The sequence below is a fragment of the Aotus nancymaae genome, unplaced genomic scaffold (genome assembly GCF_030222135.1).
Source record: "Aotus nancymaae isolate 86718 unplaced genomic scaffold, 86718_ANA_hifiasm-v0.15.2.pri h1tg000012l, whole genome shotgun sequence".
Classification (NCBI taxonomy): Eukaryota; Metazoa; Chordata; class Mammalia; order Primates; family Aotidae; genus Aotus; species Aotus nancymaae.
In genome coordinates, this window is record NW_026988423.1 from 27393750 (window position 1) to 27414982 (window position 21233).

At 41.5% G+C, this 21233-nt stretch overlaps 1 protein-coding gene across 1 annotated transcript in view; it reads left to right on the forward strand.

Moving 5' to 3' along the window:
- The window catches only part of CRTAM (cytotoxic and regulatory T cell molecule), a 34831-nt gene extending 15079 nt beyond the window's left edge, over positions 1 to 19752 (forward strand). Inside the window, exons 4-10 of the mRNA XM_012470265.2 lie at positions 2073 to 2216; positions 3520 to 3681; positions 8809 to 8889; positions 10896 to 10979; positions 13998 to 14144; positions 14907 to 14993; positions 18374 to 19752. Of these exons, the coding sequence (XP_012325688.1) occupies positions 2073 to 2216; positions 3520 to 3681; positions 8809 to 8889; positions 10896 to 10979; positions 13998 to 14144; positions 14907 to 14993; positions 18374 to 18504 (836 nt within the window). The 3' untranslated portion in view covers positions 18505 to 19752. The remainder of the gene's footprint in view (positions 1 to 2072; positions 2217 to 3519; positions 3682 to 8808; positions 8890 to 10895; positions 10980 to 13997; positions 14145 to 14906; positions 14994 to 18373) is intronic.
- The last annotated feature ends 1481 nt before the right edge of the window (positions 19753 to 21233 follow it).

A 21233-nucleotide genomic window follows, 5' to 3' on the forward strand; every position in this document is an offset into this window, starting at 1 on the left:
TAGGTACCTGCAAGTAAACCCAGCACGGGAGCAATATGGATAGGAACACGATATATCGTTTTAAAACTTAACCTTTTAGTTTAAAAGTGTTGCCTAGAGCAAGGCATTGCCTGGGACACCTCTGCCATCTTTTACTGAAAGGAAACAGAAGAGAGCATTTTGAGAAGCAAGCCCTAGATTGAACTGTGAACTTGTGAAATTTGTCTGTGACAGAAACTAAATTTTCTCTCTGCAGACCTAAAAGAAAAGAGAATTAATATTTGATGAGCTGTGACTATGTGCCAGGCACCATGTGAGGCCCTAGGGAATCAAAGATGAATTAGGCATAATCTCTGCCCATAAGGAGTTTGCGCACTAGCTCGAGAAGCAAAACGTATGTAAATGAAGTGGAACCTTGTGACAGCAAATCCTAAGATAGAATGAATTCAGATGTAGCTGCACTGCTTAATCTGCTCAAGTCCTCTCTGCCAAACAATTCCTCTTTTCTGTAGGAGGGTGGAATTGGGAGGTGCAGATAGGAAGTGACAGTCTCCTAATTGCCTAGGACTTACTCAGCTCTACAGATGGTCAGTCGTGTCCAGTATGTGTCTTACTATCCTTACTTGTTTTGCTTTTTGTGGCAGAACAGATCAATTAAAAACATTGCTTTTTATTGATCTCTGAGTAACATCATCCCACATATCACCCGAATGAATGTCTTAGACATCTCTTGTTGAACTATTGTAGTGTGGTGCCTGCCATACAGTGAAGGCCTCATGGGAAAGTAGCTGAGAAGGAATGGCTCTCAGGGGGTTTTGTGAATCAACGGAACTCAGCTCAGCGTCGTCTTCTCCTTGTAAGGGAGCACACATCCTGGTTCGGCTGGTTGTGTGCCCTTCAGGGCTCTCATTGCACCCCATGCATACCTCTGTCATTGCTCTCAACACGTAATCTTTTCATTAACAGTTTAGGGGCTGAAGCTACAACCAGACTGTTAGCTACCTGAAGGGTCATGTCTTTTTCATCTTTGTATTGCCAGCAAGTAATGCATCTAATGTATATTTGGAGCTAAGAAGTGCCTTTACCAGGTCTTGATGGCAGATGGGTGAGTTAAGTAAACGGGGAAGAGTTCAGTTCTGGACCGAAGTGGAAGTAGAACGGAAGGAGGAAGAAATAAGCCTAACTAGAAAGTATTTCCAAGACAGAAGTATAAAGAAAAAGGACGAACATCCCCTTTATAAGAGAAATGCACCTTTATGTTAGGAGGGGACAGAAGAAGCTTTCCTTGAGGTGAGTCATAGACTCATGAAAGTTTAGAGCTGAAAGAGTCCACTCCTTCATGCCACAGACAAGAAAAGTAGCATACCAAGAAGCTGGAGGGCTTGCCCAAGTTCTTACAACTAGTTGGTGGCAGAGGTGGTACCAGATTTCACATCTCTTCCTCATCTAGTGCTGTACCCACCAAATACAGTCATATATCACATTTTAAGAATTGTTGCCACATTGCTTGTTTGGGAATTTTCAGAGACTAATGACACGCTGAGTAATATACATTCTGCCTTCAGCCAAAGTAGCTTTGCAAGCACATAAAAGCCCTTTCACTTGACTATTCTGGAAGAGATTAAGTTAACAATACGGGATGGGCGTGGTGGCTCACGCTTGTAATCCTACACTTTGGGAGGTGGAGGCGGCCAGATCACTTGAGGTCCTGAGTTCGAGAGCAGCCTGGCCAACATGGAGAAACCCCGTCTCTACAAAAACCACAAAAATTAGCTGGGTATGGTGGCAGGCACCTGTAATCCTAGCTACTCAGAAAGCTGAGGCCGGAGAATTGCCTGAACCTGGGAAGCAGAGGCTGTAGTGAGCCGAGATTGTGCCACTGCACTCCAGCCTGGTTGACACAGGGAGACTCCGTTTCTCTCTCTCTCTCTCTCTCTCTCTCTCTCTCTCTCTCTCTATATATATATATATATATATGCTCATTAATTAGAGTATACTCTACAACAGTCACCTACAGATTATTAGGCTCTGTGCTTTGTTGAGATATGCAGACTCATATCTAATTAAACACAGAAACATCAATTGTTTTCTAGCAACTCCTTTCAAGCCAATCCTGGAAGTTTCAGTTATCAGAAAGGAAAATGGAGAAGAACATGCTGTACTCATGTGCTCCACCTTGAGAAGCAAGCCCCCTCCGCAGATAACCTGGCTACTTGGGAATGGCATGGAGGTCTCCAGTAAGTGGAGAAATGGTTCTATTTTCTTCTTTGTCTTTCTTCCTACTCAAATTTCCAGGGGATTTTTAAATGTTTTGGCACCCTCTGGTGGCAGGAGGTGCCAGAAGACACCATTTAATATTTCATTAGTTCTTTTCCAGACAAGTTATTCTTACAACCAATCAATATTATGCTTTAATCTTGTAAGGCTAATGACAGATAAAGAAAATGTTTTGTTTAAAACAGGTAAAAAAATCTGAAGTGAAATATGACTTCTTAAAATTTCACAAAATTTTCTAAAATAAGTATAATACAGAAGTATAATATCTCTGAGCGTAAACTTTTTCCCCGACACAAAATCAAAAATACATTTAACATAATACATGTAATTGGAACAGATATGGTCTTCCCAATATTGTTTAGTACTATATTGTGCCATACCCACAAGGACAGATTAAAAATATTCTTGTAGCAAAGCATCTAAAGGTTGAGCCTTTGAAATAGGACAACTAATTATGGTGCCTGGGTACTGTTTATAGTTTGCTTACATTTCAACATTCATTACCTTACCTTTGATATCTATGTAATCAACATTTTTTTTTTTTTTTTTTGAGATGGAGTGTCACTCTGTCTCTCTGGCTGAAATGCAGTGGTACAATCTTGGCTCACCACAACCTCCGCCTCCCAGGTTGAAACAATTCTCCTGCCTCAGCCTCAGGAGTAGCTGGGATTACAGGCACATGCCACAACATCCAGCTATTTTTGTATTTTTAGTAGAGATGGGGTTTCACCATGTTGGCCAGGCTGGTCTTGAACTCCTGACCTCAGGTGATCCACCCGCCTCGGCCTCCCAAAGTGCTGGGACTGCGCCTGGCTGGTTAATCCACATTCTTAGAGTTGCAAAGGACCCTTTACAGCTGAGAACACTGAGGGCCAAATGGAGTTCTAGAAAGAAAAGACCTAAACCCAGATCTGATTCCCAGTGCAGTGTCAATTCTACTTCATTATAAGACTTCCCCTTTAATTCACTTTATTCATTTAACCAGAATAAGGTCTTGGGTCTTTGTGTTTCGTAACATCAAGCTGTCCTTCTTAAGCTTTGAATTTTTTTTCCAGTAGTGAAAAGTTTATAGAAACTCACATCTACTGTCATACATCTATTTGCCTTTGTGATGAGAGCCAAGCATATACAAAGCAACTAGCTGAGGTTAGAATGAGGTTAGAAATCTAATGTTTGTCATGAAGTCAAGGCCACTGGCCTCTAATAGAACCAATCTCATCCAATAGCATTAAATAGCCATAACCTCTTTAAATTGCTACATAGGTGGAACCCACCATGAATTTGAAACTGATGGGAAGAAATGTAATTCTACCAGCACTCTCATAGTTCACACATATGGCAAAAATTCAACGGTGGATTGCATTATCCGACACGGAGGTCTGCAAGGGGGAAAACTAGCAACACCCTTCCGGTTTGAAGATTTGGGTAAGAAGAACTAATGATTGTCTTTAATAATTTTTGATTTACTTTAATATTACTCTATCAAACAAAATTAAATGCAGTGGGCAAAGTCCTTCAGCGTGAGATTACTGCCAACAAAACTCTTCCTAATTGCAAATTCCTCTTGGTGAGTGACAGAATTTCAACTGTTCCAACGTTCAAAAGAACCCCAGTTCAGCAGAAAGCCTAGCAGAGTGCCATATGCAAATAGTGTCATGCTTGCTTTTTGATAATGCCTTTAAATAGTTTTATTGCAGTTGTGTTTGTGGAGCAATCATATGAAACATACTACATGTTTGTACTTGACCCAGAAGGAGATAATATTAGCTGAAATAAACCTAAATTGTCAATATCATTTTATGTCAATATGAAACACACAGTTACATGAAGACATGATTCCTGTTTAGATTTATTTTATTTTATTTTTAAGACAGGGTTTCACCATGTTGGTCAGGCTGGCGTTGAACTCCCGACCTCAGGTGATCCGCCTGCGTTGGCCTCCAAAGTGCTTGGATTACAGGCGTGAGCCACCACGCCTGGCCTATTTTATTGTTATAACTGCTTTGAAGACTTTAGTGTAACCATGTTAATATTCTGAGTTGAACACTATTTTAAATATCCAATATTAAGTGTGAAGAGAAGTTGCCTCTGTTTTCAGAACCTCTATTCTGTGATTCTTTCCCCAAAAGTTGAAGAAAAAGTCTTAAAACTGTACACAACTCTTTTGAGCCAAGAGGTATCCTTTAAGATGCATGAATCCTATAGGATGTGTGCAATTAGTAGGACTCTGAGTTTCATTGTTTTACAAGGTACTTCTCAGTGTAATAGATTCCTGAAATATAAGGAATTATTCACATTAGTGAAAAAGGAAACTGTTGGATGACAATGCATTTATTGAAAAAGCTCTTTTATCAAATGAAATGGCTGATGCTAAAAGGCAAGCTTGCTTAGGAGAATCTCACCGTGGGAAAGCTGCCATGCTGCCCTGTAGGGGCTGTGGCTGTGGTTAACAGGCCTCCTCTGACTACCGCATGCTTTCCACGGGTCACTTTCTCACCAAACCAAAAGTAGTCATTGCAGAAGCTGTACCGTAAGACGCAGGGACCCACAGACCGAGCTGTACAGTAACCTTACACAACCACCCCCGCCCCTCTGTGAGTCATCCCCACCCCACATCTCCACCTCCAGCAGTAGAATTGGAGCACAGGGCATGTGGGGGATGAGGCTATATCTAAAAGCTTCCTAAAGACATTCAGATTCTTCAATAGGAGAGCCAACAATGTTGAAAAAAAATGCGTTCTTAATTTTCAGCAATTGTTCAAGCCATCTACAAAAATGACCATGAAGGGGGAAATGGCCGTTCTCCCCTTTTATGGCTATAGCTCTACATGACTCAAAATTACAGCTAAAGTTTTTTTTTTTTTTTTTTTTGAGACGGAGTTTCGCTCTTGTGACCCAGGCTGGAGTGCAATGGCGCCATCTGGGCTCACCGCAACCTCCGCCTCCTGGGTTCAGGCAATTCTTCCTGCCTCAGCCTCCTGAGTAGCTGGGATTACAGGCATGCGCCACCATGCCCGGCTAATTTTTTGTATTTTTAGTAGAGACGGGGTTTCACCACGTTGACCAGGATGGTCTCGATCTCTTGACCTCGTGATCCACCCGCCTCGGCCTCCCAAAGTGCTGGGATTACAGGCGTGAGCCACCGCGCCCGGCCAGATGTTTTTAATAATAGGCTAAGGCCAAGCGCGATGGCTCACGCCTGTAATCCCAGCACTTTGGGAGGCTGAGGCGGGTGGATCACCTGAGGTCGGGAGTTCAAGACCAGCCTGGCTGACGTGGCGAAACCCCATCTCTACTAAAAATACAAAAATTAGCCGGGCATGGTGGTGGGCATCTGTAGTCCCAGCTACTTGAGAGGCTGAGGCAAAAGAATCACTTGAACCCAAGGGGCGGAGGTTGCAGTGAGCTGAGATCGAGCCACTGTACTCCAGCCTGGGCAACAAAGCGAGACTCCATCTCAAAATAATAATAATAATAATAATAGGCTAAGACTTGAGTTTTATTTGTGATCTATTTTCTGTTCTCATTGTCAGATCTGCAAATAGTATTCAAAGAGAAATACCAGCGTCAGCTGTTGATGGCTTCCGTTAGTTCATTGCTCTTTCCACTTGTCTAGCTGCTACTACATTGACATACAGATATTACAAACATTTTGTTCAACCAGTTACGTAAAAAATATTACTAGCTGAGGATGCTTTAAAACATGTTTACACATAAGGGCCCTGACCCCTTTCATTCCTATGCTCTGCACGGAAGGACCTGGGGAAAGGGAGGGTCATGCCAGCACCAGGAGTAGGGTGGTCCCGAGGAAAGAAGTGTCTTCCTCTGAAAAAGCCACAGGGTGATGCGTGGAGAAAGAGAATAGAGCAACAGAAATAGATTTTCCAACGGGGTCTCTTTGGTTTTTTGTTTTGTTTTGTTTTTTGAGACAGGGTCTCACTCTATCTCCCAAGCTGGAGTGTAGTGGTGTGATTACAGAGTCTCGCTCTTGTCACCCAGACTGGAGTGCAATGGCAAAATCTCGGCTCACTGCAACCTCCACCTCCCAGGTTCACGCAGTACTCTTACCTCAGCCTCCTGAGTAACTGCGATTATAGATACCCGCCACCATGCCCAGTTAATTTTTGTATTTTTAGTAGAGACAGGTTTCACCGTGTTGGCCAGGCTGGTCTCGAACTCCTGACCTCAGGTGATCCGCTCACCTTTGCCTCCCAAAGTGTTAGGATTACAGGCGTGAACCACAGCGCCCAGCCTAAATTTTTAATATTATTTCATTTTAGTTAATTGTAATTTAAATACTTATTACAGCTAGTGCATAAAGGTCTACAACATTCTGACCAGCTAGGGAGGTAGATCGTTGTGTAGTGATATCCACCTAATCAAAACAACATTCAGTCTAAATGCAACAATTTGCTAGCTTGTTAATTGAGAGGATAAATCAAAGTCAGTTCAGAATCTAGTTTTAAAAATGTATAGATAAAACACGTTTTGTATATAAACGTAATTTTATGAATTCACGTAGTATATACTATGTTAGAAGATTTTAATCACTATTGATAAATTTTATTCTATATGTCCCCAGTATTTCCCAGGTTTTTCTACTTTTTTAAAATTTTGAGGCAGGATCTTACTCTGTCATCCAGGCTGGAGTACAATGGTGTGATCATGGCTTACTGCAGCCTCGACCGCCCTGGGCTCAGATGATTCTCCTACCTTGGCCTCTGGAGTAGTTGGAACTACAGGGGTGCACCACCATTCCCATGGCGGTCTTGCCATGTTCCCCAGGCTGGTCTCAAACTCCTGGGCTTAAGGAATCTGCCTGCCTCGGCCTCCCACAGTGCTGAGATTAGAGGGGTGAGCCACTGTGCCTAGCCCCATATTCTTCTTATGATTTGTTCCCGGTACTTCTAATTGACTAGCGTTTCAGCTTTTCCCTTTTTTCATTGTCAGCAGCTCTCCTTTTTCTTAATTTTCTCTGGCATCTGTGCAGTCAGAGTTGATTTTAGCTTTATAGTCTATACTACCATCTCTATACTGTTTCCTTAGTAATTCTTTCTTTTTTTTGAGACGGAGTCTTGCTCTATCACCAGGCTGGAGCAGCGGCGTGATTTGGCTCACTGCAACTTCCGTTTTCCGGTTTCAAGCAATTCTGCTCAGCCTCCCGAGTAGCTGGGGCTACAGGCACACACCACCACGCCCGGTTAATGTTTTGTATTTTTAGTAGAGATGGGGTTTCACCATGTTGGCCAGGATGGTCTCGATCTCTTGACCTCATGATCCACCCACCTTGGCCTCCCAAAACGCTGGGATTACAGGCGTGAGCCAATGCGCCTAGCCTCCTTAGTAATTCTTTCTTTTCTCAGAGCCCTTACACACAATTCAGGCATTTTTATATTTTTCATACATTTTAAATGTTTGATTAACCAGATAATTTTTCAAAACCATAGAAAAGTATTTGATTAAATAAATACCAAGAAGCATTCACAAATTTTATAAAAACATCACCCACCTGCAACGTGTCAGTTTTTTGTTTTTGTTTTTTGTTTTATTCCAAGAAGGAGTCTCCTCACTCTGTTGCCCAGGCTGCAGTACAGTGGTGTGATCTTGGCTCACTGCAACCTCTGCCTCCTATGTTCAAGCTATCCTCTTGCTTCAGCCTCCCGAGTAGCTGGGATTACAGGCACACACCACCACTCCCAGCTAGTTTTTTGTATTTTTAGTAGAGTCGGATTTTCACCATTTTGGCCAGATTAGTCTCAAACTCCTGATTTCACGTGATCCGTCCACCTCAGCCTCCCAAAGTGCTGGGATTACAGGCATGAGCCATCACATGTCAGTATTAGTATTTGTAAAGTGACAGGAACAGCTGTTACATGCTTCCTGGATGTGGGTCTGTTCATTGACTGGTGAAACCCATGCTAAGCTGATCCTCTGGAAACATTCCTAAGCATTGATTAATATTGTACAATAACATTTAGCGTTGTGCTTTCTAAATAGCTAGGCATTGTCCTAAACATGTTATAAAATGAACTTACTGATTCTCACAAAACCCTTGAAGGGGTAAATGCTGTCAGTATCTCCATTTTACAGATTAAAAAAAGAGAAACAGTGTTAGAGGTTTGGGAATCTTGTCCAACTCATTCAGGAGCAAGTAAATACCAACAGTAGAAGTCAACTCAGTCTGAGACTGATTCCAAAGCCCTCTAACTAACAGGTAGATAGATAGGTGGATGGGTAGATAAACAGACAGAGGGATTGATTGATGGATAAAAGGACACAGATAGAAACAGTGACTACCTTTTGCCTACCACTGCCACCACACAGAAGTCCAGCATGCTGTGCTTTTAAGCCAGGCAGGTGAGCAGATGGGCACTCAGTGGGATACAGTTTCAAAAACCAGAGCAGGAGCCGCAGAACACACAGTTTTGGGGTTTCTGCACAACCTCTACAAGGAGGTAGCTGCCAAATACATTCTCCAGTCTCTTTTACTGAGCGCAATGTGGGTAAAACTGCTCTCCATAGTAGCAGAATTTTGTTTTTCCCCTTTCCTAGTTACTGATGAAGAGACAGCTTCAGATGCTCTGGAGAGAAGCTCTCTATCCTCTCAAGATCCGCAGCAGCCCACTAGTACTGGTAAGTGTCAAAATCATTAAAACTTGTTTTAAAAATCGTGCCTCATTGGGAAGGTCATTTTTCTTATTCTAAGTTTTAAGAATATTTTTTGTTTTAATTTCTACGAAGACCATACAGGCCCCCTCCAACTGGCTCCAGCTTTGTAGCATCCTGGAGTAGAACCACATCAGGCATAGGAGTACTTACTTAGTGGGATGGGCTTCAGGGTGACATAGAGCCTTGTAAGTTCAGTTACAGTTTGCTTGAGATAGAGATGTACACATCTACACACACACATTCATGGTTGTGACATTTGAATTTCCTCTACAGTAAAGGATAAGATTGAATTCATTTAGAGGGAGACTCGTTTCTTTGTTTTCTCATCTACAGCACACCAAACACAAAACACAGACTTGATATCAACAAAGAGAAAAGAAGCAGAAGCTGGAGATTTGGTGTTGTCATTGAATAACAAAATCACCTTTGAAGGCACATCAGTTACTTAGTTGTCAAGAACTCAGGTCATTTTTGATGATGGGATTGAACTACAAATGCAGAATACATTAGAAAGCTTGGATTATAATTCCAGTTTTTTCAGTCAGTGAATTCACTAGAGGTTAACTCGGGGCAATGATCATATATCTAATTTAACTTTATATTTTACCTAGCATAGTATCCGGCAACAGCAGCTGCTCAGACAATGAATTAAGAAAAGAAAGAAAGAAAGAAAGAAAGAAAAAGAAAGAGAAAGAGAAATAACTGGTTATGGTGCTTTGAGTAAGACTATTAGCCTCATTCAGAAAGGCATAAATTCCTACATATTCTCTTTCCATTTCATGTAGTGTCTCTATAATAATTTCATTTGGTGGAATAAGGGTTTTCAGATCATTATCATGTTCATAGTTCTGAGTATCAGATCACATTTTCAAAAATGTGTATTCTAAATAATATTTAAAAGTAAATGTTTGAGATTTCTAAACACTGATAAATACAACATGTGCCATACAATTTTTTGAAGGGCAATGGAAATTGAAAATATTATGAAGTGGAACAGCCACATCACTTGCTTTAATAATCCAATATTTGTAAACGTGTTTAGAATCTAGTTATCTTTAATGGCTTGCACCACTGCTGAACAACTCAATTTTCTGCTCTGCTTTTTCATATATAACATAAGACTTTAAAAATATGGTTTCTAAAATTCCTTTCAGCTTTCCATTTCTACGATTTTATTACCTTTAATACCCATTTTCAATAGACTAGGAGGCTTCATTCCCCTCGGGGTCCACATAGTGGCGCTGTGCAGTGGGCTAAAAAGCAAAAAACTGCAGAAGGGAAAAAAAATTGGAAACATAACCAGTAAAATCTGAAGAAAAAAAAGGTCTCTTTTTTTTTATAATTTATCTTATCTGGCAAAAACATCATAGTACATCCCACTTCTAATGCGCGGGCAAGCAGAGATTTGAATGATAACTGAAGCTATATTTCAACATAAAAATCATTGCTTTCTGCATTTCAGGCTGTAGGCTTTCCATAAATAAAGCTTGGAATGCCATTCCTCGGTGTTCTGTTGTTATCTTGAAGCATCCTGAAGCCTTCTCCCTATTAGGTCTGATTCAGGATGGAAGTATGAAATAATGGTTTAAATGTTGGGTTCTAGAGCTAGATAAAACAGTTTATGCATTGGCTTGGCCACTTACTTGCTACACGACTTTAGATAGTTTACATAACTGCTGTAAACTTCCATTTTCTCAGAGCTGTGGTGAGAAAGAATATATACCAAGTGCTGAGTTCAAGGCTGGGCACAGAGTAAGTGTTCAAAACATTTACCTTAAAAAAATAAGGCAAAGTGAGCCTAGCCATTTGCAACTATTTTTGCAAGAAATCCATAGTTCAAAAATGATCTCCATGCCGTTTTTTAATTTGGCTTCCCAAGCTGCTCTGGGAAGACTTATGTAACTACAGTTGTATATAGTCACATGTATATAATGTATGCCTAGTTCATGTTTTATTTTCTTTCACTTTAGTCTCAGGAATGGAAGATTCTAGTACATCAGAGATTGACAAGGAAGACAAAGAACAAACTGCTCAAGATCCTGATTTGGCCACCGGTAAGTGTCACCCACTGCATTTAGAACAAACAGTAGACATTTTAACCTCTTAATCAATAAGTCCAATGGCCTCTGTCAGTCCTCCCTTTTCTTGACCTTTCTGCCCTTTAGGACGTGATTGGTTAATCACTCCTTAGTCCCTCCTTAACTTAGTTACCTCTTGGCTTCTTGATACACTTTTCCTGGTTCTGTTATTTACTCCTAACCATCACTTCTCTGTATCTATCAATTAACTTATCTTCCTCTTCTGACTTCTTATAAATGTGTATATACTTCTGATTTTACTTCTCCATCTTTGTTCTTCCCTTATTTTTTAAAGAGTTTACTCATTCCCAAGATGGTTCCTGTAGTCACTAGGCAAAAGATTTCTCACTCCTGTAATCCCAGTACTTTGGGAGGCTGAGTCAGGTGGATCACGAGGTCAGGAGTTTGAGACCAGTCTGACCAACATGGTGAAACCCTGTCACTACTAAAAATACAAAAATTAGTGGCTCACATCTATAATCCCAGCTACTCAGGAGGCTGAGGCAGGAGAATGGCTTGAACCTGGAAGGTGGAGGTTGCAGTGAGCCAAGATCGTGCCACTGCACTCCAGCCTGGGCGACAGAGCGAGACTCTGTCTCATTGAAAAAAAAAAAAGGAGATTTTTCTTTTTCTTTTTCTTTTCTGGTTTTGTTTTGTTTTTAGAGACAGGGTCTCTCTAAATAAGCTTGTCCAAAGCATCACACAGGCCCCAAACCTTAGTGTTCTCTTTCACTCCTGTGTATGTGTACAAATATGTATGTGTATATGCATATGCACACACACACATATATAAAATCAGTCAATTTCCAAGAACTTTTGAGTCTTCTCTTTCAGGTATTTTGTCCATTATCACTGCTAACTTCTCAATCTAGGCTCTCATCATCTCCTGCATGGGATATTATAACTTCAGTTTCTCCTCTTCTGGTTCACTTTTAGCACCCTACCATCAAAATATCTCTTTGCAACTCTGCATACCTGTGTTCTAAAACCCTGTGTGGCTTCCTGAAGTCTACAACACAGAGCATGAGCCCCAAACATCTAATTAGGTGCCATCTATTACCTACTTCTGCAGTCTTGTATCTACAAAGTCTCTATGAGATGTGTATTTTTCTCTGAAAACATCACCCGTTTTTTTTTTCTTTTCTTTTTTTTTTTTTAAGAGACAGGGTCTCACTATGTTGCCCAGGCTGGAATGCAGTGGCTATTCACAGGCATGATCCCACTACTGATCAGCATGGGAGTTTTGACCTGCTCCATTTCCGACCTGGGCCGGTTCACCCCCCCTTAGGCAACCTGGTGGTTCCCCGCAACCGGGAGGTCACCATATTGATGCTGAACTTAGTGCGAACACCTAATCAGCATAGCACACTATAGCCCAGAACTCCTGGGCTCAAGCGATCCTCCCACCTCAGCCTCCTGAGTAGCTGGGACTACAGGCACGCGCCACCATGCCTGGCACATCATTCTTTGCAATCGCCCTGTTCTCGTTTATCCTAACTGCCCCTGGTGGAAGAGGAAACCTCATCTCCCTTCTCCTTTCTCCTCCTTCAAGACCAATATCCTCACTGAAAACTTTTTTGACCAGCTCACCCCTCAGAGACCATTCTTGCCTCTGAACCCCCCAACACACTATGATATAAATACACATGGAGGTAGAATTTGACATATCTTACTTTTGTTTGTTTTTATTAATTTGTTTACATATACAGATAACTAATCCCCTAAGCACAGGAACTGTACCTTCTGCAGCTCTAAGAACGAAGTTCTACACATAGCTGGCCCTCCTTAATTATTTGTTGGTTCAGATGAGGTGACCAGGACATTTAGCAAAACTACAGCCTGTAGAATCAGAATTCTAGGTTTAGAAAGCCTTTTTTTTTCAAGAGACGGGTCTCACTCTGCCCACAGGTTGGAGTGCCGTGGCACAATCATAGCTCACAATAACCTTAAACTCTTGGACTCAAGTGATCCCCCTGCCTCCAAGTAGCTAGGACTACAGGTGTGAACCACTGCTCCCGGCTAATTTTTTTTTTTTTTTTTTGTAGAGACAGAGTCTCACTGTGTTGCCCAGGCTGGTCTGAAACTCCTGGCCTCAAGCAGCCCTCCCACCCTAGCCTTCCAAAATGCTGAGATTACAGGCTTGAGCCACTGTACCTGGCTAGAAATATTTTTAAGAGCTCATCTGATTTATCCCAAATACCTTCCTGTAGGGCCATATTTAACCTAACCAAGATAAATAAATTTTCATTTTATTTGGGTAATTTTTTAAACTCCTTAATAATCTGTCTTGCTACTTAACTATACTTTGCTAAAAATCATTTCTACAGATAATTTGAATCCCCTGACTATAATTTAAGTTGATCTCGTACGCTTTTTCTAGAAATAAAAAATAACTAGTCCAATAACTATGTAACTTAAAAAATCTTTTCAAATTGTCACACATAATTGCCTTGTTTGTTGTATGCCTGTTTGCTTGTTCTCAGAGAATGAACTGTATAAGTCTCTTTACCTTCAGGGGTAAGCTGTTTCTCATCTCTTCACCTGAGCTGTCTGTTAGCTTATATCACATTATATAAGTATTGTTGCTGAGAGCGGTGGCTCACACCTGTAATACCAGAACTTTGGGAGGCAGAGGCAGGCAGATCATGAGGTCAGGAGTTTGAGACCAGTCTGGCCAACATGGTGAAACCCCATCTTTACTAAAAATACAAAAATTAGCCGGATGTGGTGGCAGGCGCCTGTAATCCCAGCTACTTGGGAGGCTGAGGCAGGAGAATCACTTGAATCCACGAGGTAGAGGTTGCAGTGAGCCAAGATCACGCCATTGCACTCCAGCCTGGGCAACAAGAGCAAAATTCCATCTCTAAATAAATAAATAAATAAATGTAGAAGTATTGTTGTATTGTTACTATTCTCCAGTGACCAAAAAAACAAAAACAATAAAAACAAATAAAAAACCAATGTATCTAAACTTCTTTTACATTTCCCTTATAGAAGCGAATCCTCAGTATATAGGATTGGCAAGGAAGAAAAGTGGCATCTTGCTGCTCACGCTGGTGTCCTTCCTCATTTTCATACTCTTCATCATAGTCCAGCTCTTCATCATGAAGCTCCGGAAAGCACATGTGATATGGAAAAAAGGTGAGTGGGCAGGGAACCTGATGGAGGCTATAAGATGCCGGAACAAATGGCTAAAAAAAGGGAAATTCTGTCCATTAAAGCTTTCTGTCAGACACTGCATAATCTATGTGATAAGTGCTGTCACTCAAATAAGAAGTGTTTGTTTTCTAGTAAACTCAAGTGTGAATCTTCAGGGACTATAGTATAAGAGTGTATAATCAGCCAGGCGTGGTGGCTCACGCCTGTAATCCCAGCACTTTGGGAGGCTGAGGCAGGCAGATCACGAAGTCAAGAGATCGAGACCATCCTGGCCACCATGGTGAAACCCAGTCTCTACTAAACATACAAAAATTAGTTGGGCATGGTGGTGTGTGCCTGTAGTTCCAGCTACCCAGGAGGCTGAGGCAAGAGAATCACGTGAACCCAGGAAGCAGAGATTGCAGTGAGCTGAGATCGCACCACTGAACTCCAGCCTGGTGACAGAATGAGACTGCCTCAAAAAAAAAAAAAAAAAAAAGTGCATAATCAATAGAAACTTGCATAGCTCCAGAAATTGGCATTAAGTGATAGACACTTATATTCACAGAAGGATAAAAGTCCCAGGACTGCCTAGCCCAGTGCCTACAGGAATCAAAAAACCATGTGTTGAATTAATGAGGGCATGAATTATGGGAGGGGCATGGTATACTATTGCACGGTAACAGAGGTATTATCTTATTCAAACATACATTTCTACATGTCTGTGGCATCAGAAATTAGTCACTCGATTTTCTTTTCTTGTAGAAAACGAAGTTTCAGAACACACACTAGAAAGTTACAGATCAAGGTCAAATAATGAAGAAACATCATCTCAAGAGAAAAATGGCCAATGTAAGTCAACTGTGTGACCTAAGAGTTGAACAATGAGGTTCATTAATGGATTAGTCAGAGTTCTCCAGAGAGACAGAGATAACAGAAAATATATATCTATATGAGAGGGGATTTATTAGGGGAATTGGCTCATGAGATTATGGAGGCTGACAAGTGCCTGGATAGAAAGTCTGCAAACTGGAGACCCTGGGATGCTGGTAGCCTGGCTCAGTCCAAGTTCAAAGGCCTGAGAATGCAGGGGGCCACTGGTGTAAGTCCTGAAATCCAAAGGCCAGGGAGCCTAGAGTTCTGCTGTCCAAGGACGAGACGGGAGGAGTGTGTTCCCGCTCCAGTAGACAGATCAATGCATTTGCCTTGTCTCTGATTTTGTTTTTTTTCCGGCCCCCAACGGATTGCTTGGTGCCCTCCCCACATCAAGGGCAAATCTCGATGCCCACCTACTCCATTTAGACTCACACACTAATCTCCTCTAGAAACAACCTCATAGACATACCCTAAAATAATGCTTTACCAGATTTGAGGTATTTCTTAATTCACCCAAGTTAACACTTAAAATTAACTATCACAATGAATTAGTCACCCTTAAAAAGAAGGAGAAGAATCAAATTTTGATTTTTTTTTAGCACTAGAAAGTCTCCTAAATCATCTTGTAGAACTTAAGGAAGCTCATCTGCAAAAATAAATAGTAGCAGTTAGGTTCATGTAGCAGAAGGTATACAATTGACTCTTTGATATCACGTACAGGGATACCCCTAGATCACCAGAGGATTCTATGGCACCTTTGTCATAGAAGCACTTCTTCCTACATACGGTAATTTTTGGTGTTTTTATATAGCTACTACAATACTCCTTTAGGTGGGAGTAATCAGATTTACTCTGTATCCTCGGATTCTAGCACAGGGTATTTGATAATAAATGAGTGAATACAGGCTTAATTCAAGAAGGCATGTTTCAGGTCCTTTGGATGACTTCATTGCAATTCTTCAGATAAACTATGCAAAGAAAATGAAGAGAATCGGATGGGAAGGAGATTGTTTATGGGGAAGTGGAGGCGGGGGGTTGTATTCTTGATAAAGATCTGGAAGGCAGAAGCTAGACTATAGAAAAGCAGGAATATTCCACTTCCAACCATATTATTTCCTCCATGTAAACTACCTTATTCTTCCTGCCAGAAGTTGCAAGAGGTACAGCGAGTTTTGCCGCTCTATTCTGTTGGTTTTACTGAAGTTTTTGTAGGAAGCTTGTCTTTTATAACACCTCTGCCTCTTTAAGTTTTGACCTGCTAGAGCGTGAAATGGAAAGAACGAATAGATGTATTAGCTGGGAGAGGAACACAAGTGAATTGACTGTGTGAAAACTGGGGGTGGGAGGGGTAAATGTGTGTAAACAACATGTCAATTGTGTTGCAACCCCTGTTTCTAAATACCAGTCATCACATACTCACCTGGCTGACAGGAAAATGATGTTAATATCATGTGTGAATTGGGTTGCTCCCTGTGCTGTTTTTCCTAGGCAAAAGGAACCAGAACAGTGGGAGTAGAATTATGACCTTTAGCGGAATAAAGGGAAGCCCTTGAAGTTCAAATTTATTTATTTATTTATTTGTTTATTTATTTGAGACGGAGTTTTCCCTCTTGTTGCCAGGCTGGAGTGCAGTGGCACAGTCTTGGCTCACTGCAACCTCCGCCTCCCAGGTTCAAACGATTCTCCTGCCTCAGCCTCCCAAGTAGCTGGGGTTACAGGCATACGCCACCAAGTCCAGCTAATTTTGTATTTTTAGTGGAGATAGGGTTTCACCATGTTGGTCAGACTGGTCTCAAACTCCTGACCTCAGGTGATCCGCCTACCTCGGCTTCCCAAGGTGCTGGGATTACAGGCGTGAGCCACCACAGCCAGCCAACTTTAAGAAAATTTAAGGGCCGGGCGCAGTGGCTCACGCCTGTAATCCCAGCACTTTGGGAGGCCGAGGCGGGTGGATCACGAGGTCAAGAGATCGAGACCATCCTGGTCAACATGGTGAAACCCCGTCTCTACTAAAATACAAAAAATTAGCTGGGAACGGTGGCGCGTGCCTGTAATCCCAGCTACTCAGGAGGCTGAGGCAGGAAGAATTGCCTGAACCCAGGAGACGGAGGTTGCGGTGAGCCGAGATTGTGCCATTGCACTCCAGCCTGGGTAACAAGAGCGAAACTCCGTCTCAAAAAAAAAAAAAAAAAGAAAGAAAATTTAAAACGAATACCCGCATTACTCAGGGACTTCCTCCCCCCGAAAAGTACATCTTCATGGTTTTGCCGGGGGTTTCACTTTCTCCTGAGCTCAGGCCTTCACTTTCACCCTCCTTGCCTTAGCACCCTCAAATCCAGCATTTTAATTGTGTGGTTTTGCACATATTAAACATATTCTCTGGGGCCGTCTGTAGTCCCTTTGTACAGAGTTACATAGGCTTTGAGCGATCTACCCCAACCCTGTTTTTGCAGTAAGCCCTGTTATTTTTAGTGTGCAGTTTTGCTAAGGCAATGTGTTGCGTTCAGCAACAGATTATTTTACAGCAGAAATATCTGTATGTTTTATTCCAGGTTTACCAGTATAATGTTTATATAGTAAGACTTCTTCCAAAATGATAGTGTAGGCCTGTGCAGTGGCTCATGCCTATAGTCCCAGGACTTCGGGAGGCTGAGGTGGGTGGATCACTTGAGCCCATGTTTGAGACCAGCCTAGGCAATATAGTGAAAACCTCATCTCTACAAATAATTTAAAAATTAGCTGGACATGGTGGTGTGTGCCTGTAGTTCCAGCTAGGCTAAGGTTAGCGAATCACTTGAGCCCAGGAGGCTGAGGATGCAGTGAGCTGTGACTACACCACTGCACTTCAGTCTGGGTGACAGAATGAGCTCCTGTCTCAAAAAAAAAGAAAGAAAGAGACAGTGTAATAATGCCTTCAGGCCATTTATATGTACCAGTAAGTTTTAGGTTTTTTTTTTTTTAAGACAGTGTCTCACTTTGTAGCCAGTGAGTACAGTGTCATGATCTCAGCTCGCTGCAGTCTCTGCCTCCTGACTTCAAGTGATTCCCCTGTCTCCTAAGTAGCTGGGACGACAGGCGCTCACCACCACTCCTGTCTATTTTTTTGTATTTTAGTAGAGACGGAGTTTCACCATGTTGGCCAGGATGGTGTCGATCTCCTGACCTCGTGATCCTCCCGCCTCAGCCTCCCAAAGTGCTGGGATTACAGGAGTGAGCCACTGCGCCCAGCGGAGTTTTAGGTTTTTACAAAACAATACATGAACCTAAAAATATGATATCCAATCAAAGTGTTTCAAGTAAATAGGTGCAATGTTATTCAAAATAAATATTCATCTTCAACTTGTTTTTTCTTTCAGCTTCCCACCCTATGCGTTGCATGAACTACATCACAAAGTTGTACTCAGAAGCAAAAACAAAGAGGAAGGAAAATGTACAGCATTCAAAATTAAAAGAAAAGCTTACCCAAATACCAGAGAGTATTGTGTAGTGCTCTCTGCAATAGAACGTGTGACTTCAGGGTTGCTGCAGTGTCACCTCAGTGGACCAGCCTGGAAGAAGGAGCTTAATTGCTGAGACATTAACAATGACCTCGCAGTGCAATGCAAAATGGTGTCCTTGAATAATGATCTGCCCCGGAGCTAGGGCAGCAACATGAGGACCAAACCATGCACATAAAACTCGTAGAGAAAAAAAAATAATTATGCCTGACACTACTCGAGAGCAGGAGGATTCTATGAAGCCTTGGGGATCAGGGTCAATGTGACCAGTTAACATCTTACCTCAAAGGGAACAGAATGTTTTAGATGCTTTGCTCTAATGGAACTGCTTTAAATCTTTTTTTTTTTTTTTTTTTTTTAAATATTTCCTTCTGGTCACAAAATAAAGAAATTTGGAATGCAATGTACCTAAAGATCTCTGATCCTAAGAAGTTACTTCTGGCCAGGTGCGGTGGCTCACGCCTGTAATCCCAGCACTTTGGGAAGCCGAGGTAGGCAGATCACTTGAGGTCAGGAGTTCAAGACCAGCCTGGCCAACATGGTGAAACCCTGTTTCTACTAAAAATATAAAAATTAGCCAGGCATAGTGGTGCACACCTATAGGCTGAGCTACTCAGGAGGCTGAGGCAAGAGAATTGCTTGAATCCTGGGAGGTGGAGATTGCAGTGAGTCGAGATCACACCACTGCACTCCAGCCTGGGTGACAGAGCGAGACTCTATTTCAAAAAAAAAAAAAAGTTACCTCCAAGACAGACTTTTAAGATGTAACCAGCACAAAGCAATGTCAGGGAGGAGTGATACATACCAATAAATGAGTCAGATGGGTATGAAGGCCCCAGGACCCATGCCCCAAGGCACAAAGAGGAGCTCAAGGTAGGCCCAAGATTTGAATTTCTTAGATTATGAAATCACATAAGCTGACTTTGTCTGTCAGACAAGATTTTTACCTGGACATTCCATGACAAATACAAGTGCAAAAGAAAACGATGAGTTTAATTTACTGATTATTGACCTAATGGATGGCTTTTAAAAAATTCTTTAATAAAAAGCAGAATATATATTTGTTTTTCTAATGGTTATACCAAGTTATACTTTCTGTTTTCACATGTGAAAGTAACATGGGACATGCCTTTCTTTTTTGATCAGTTTATTTAAGGTATACAGCAAACTCTGGCATTTATGTGGAACATTTCTCATTGTTGGAATCTGAATAAACCAATTACAAAATAACACACACACATTATAAGTCTGTAATTTGTGATAGGGACCAGATCCAACCATACTGATTTTTTTTTCTCTTGACAAAAATTTTTTGGACAATCACAAAATTACAGAAAAGCGTAAAGATAGAATAAACACTTTTCCCCCGGAATCATTTAAGAGTAAGCTGACACAATGCCCATCGCCCCCAAAATCCTTGCGTATGTGCTTCCTACAAATAAGAACACTCTCCTTTAGAAACACAATGCAACCATCAAAAGTGGGAAATGAACACCGTCTACTTCCAGGAACAGTCCTCAGACTCCATTCAGGTTTCTCCAATTGTCCCAAAGGATTCAGTTCAGAGTCACATTTTATTTTAGTCTCATTCAGTTTGGAACAGTTCCTCAGTCTTGGCTTGACTTTCATGACCTGGATAGTTTTGAAGATTACAGGCTGATTATTTTGTAGATCATCCCTCAATGTGGCTTTACCTGTTTGCTCATGGTTAGATTCAGATTATACAACTCTCATAGGACTGTCACAGAAGTGACGTTAAGTTTACTTCACTGGGCCAGGAGCTATGGCTCACGCTTATAATCCCAGCACTTTAGGAGGCCGAGGCAGGTGGATCACCTGAGGTCAGGAGTTCGAGACCAGCCTGGCCAACATGGTGAAACCCCATCACTACTAAAAATGTGAAAATTAGCTGGGTGTGGTGATGCATGCCTGTAATCCCAGCTACTTAGGAGACTGAGTCAGGAGAATCGCTTGAAGCCAGGAGGCAGAGTTGCAGTGAGGCAAGATCGCACCACTGTACTCCACCCTAGGAGACACAGCGAGACTCCATCTCAAAAAAAAAAGTGTATTTCATTGCATTTTACTTATCCCATAATTGATGATATTCATTTTGATCACGTGACTGAGATAGTGTCTGCCAGATTTCATGAGGAAATGCCATAAAACTGTCAAAATCCTGTTCCTCATTAAACTTTCAAGTTACTCATTTTTTATTTCTGTCTACATGGGCTCATGATTTCCTCTGTTGGTCAACTAGTTAAAATTTGTTACTATCAAATTAATTCATGGCTAATTTGATGATCAAATTGCATAAGCTGCCTCCTGTGTTTTTTTGACATGTGCTGCCTAATCTTCCAGGACTTTCTTGCTTTCTGGTACAAGATATTCCAGGCTTATCTTGAACTTTTCCTGTCACAACCCTGGAATCAGCCATTTTTTCCAAAAATCCCTGGTTCCATTTAGTAGAAAATGGTATTTAGAAGCCAAGATGCAGATGCTGGGTGTACTCATGGCTTTGGAGGTATCATTGTTCTCAAGTCTTCTCAGTGGACAGAGCTAGGGAATGTGTGATAATTTATGTGTGTGTGTCTATGTGTATATGTATACTTGTGTGTATGTATATGTATATATGTGTGTACATGTATGCACATATTTAAATCTATCTATTGAAAATCATGAATTTGTGTTTCTCCTATTCTGTATTTGTAACTCCCTTCTC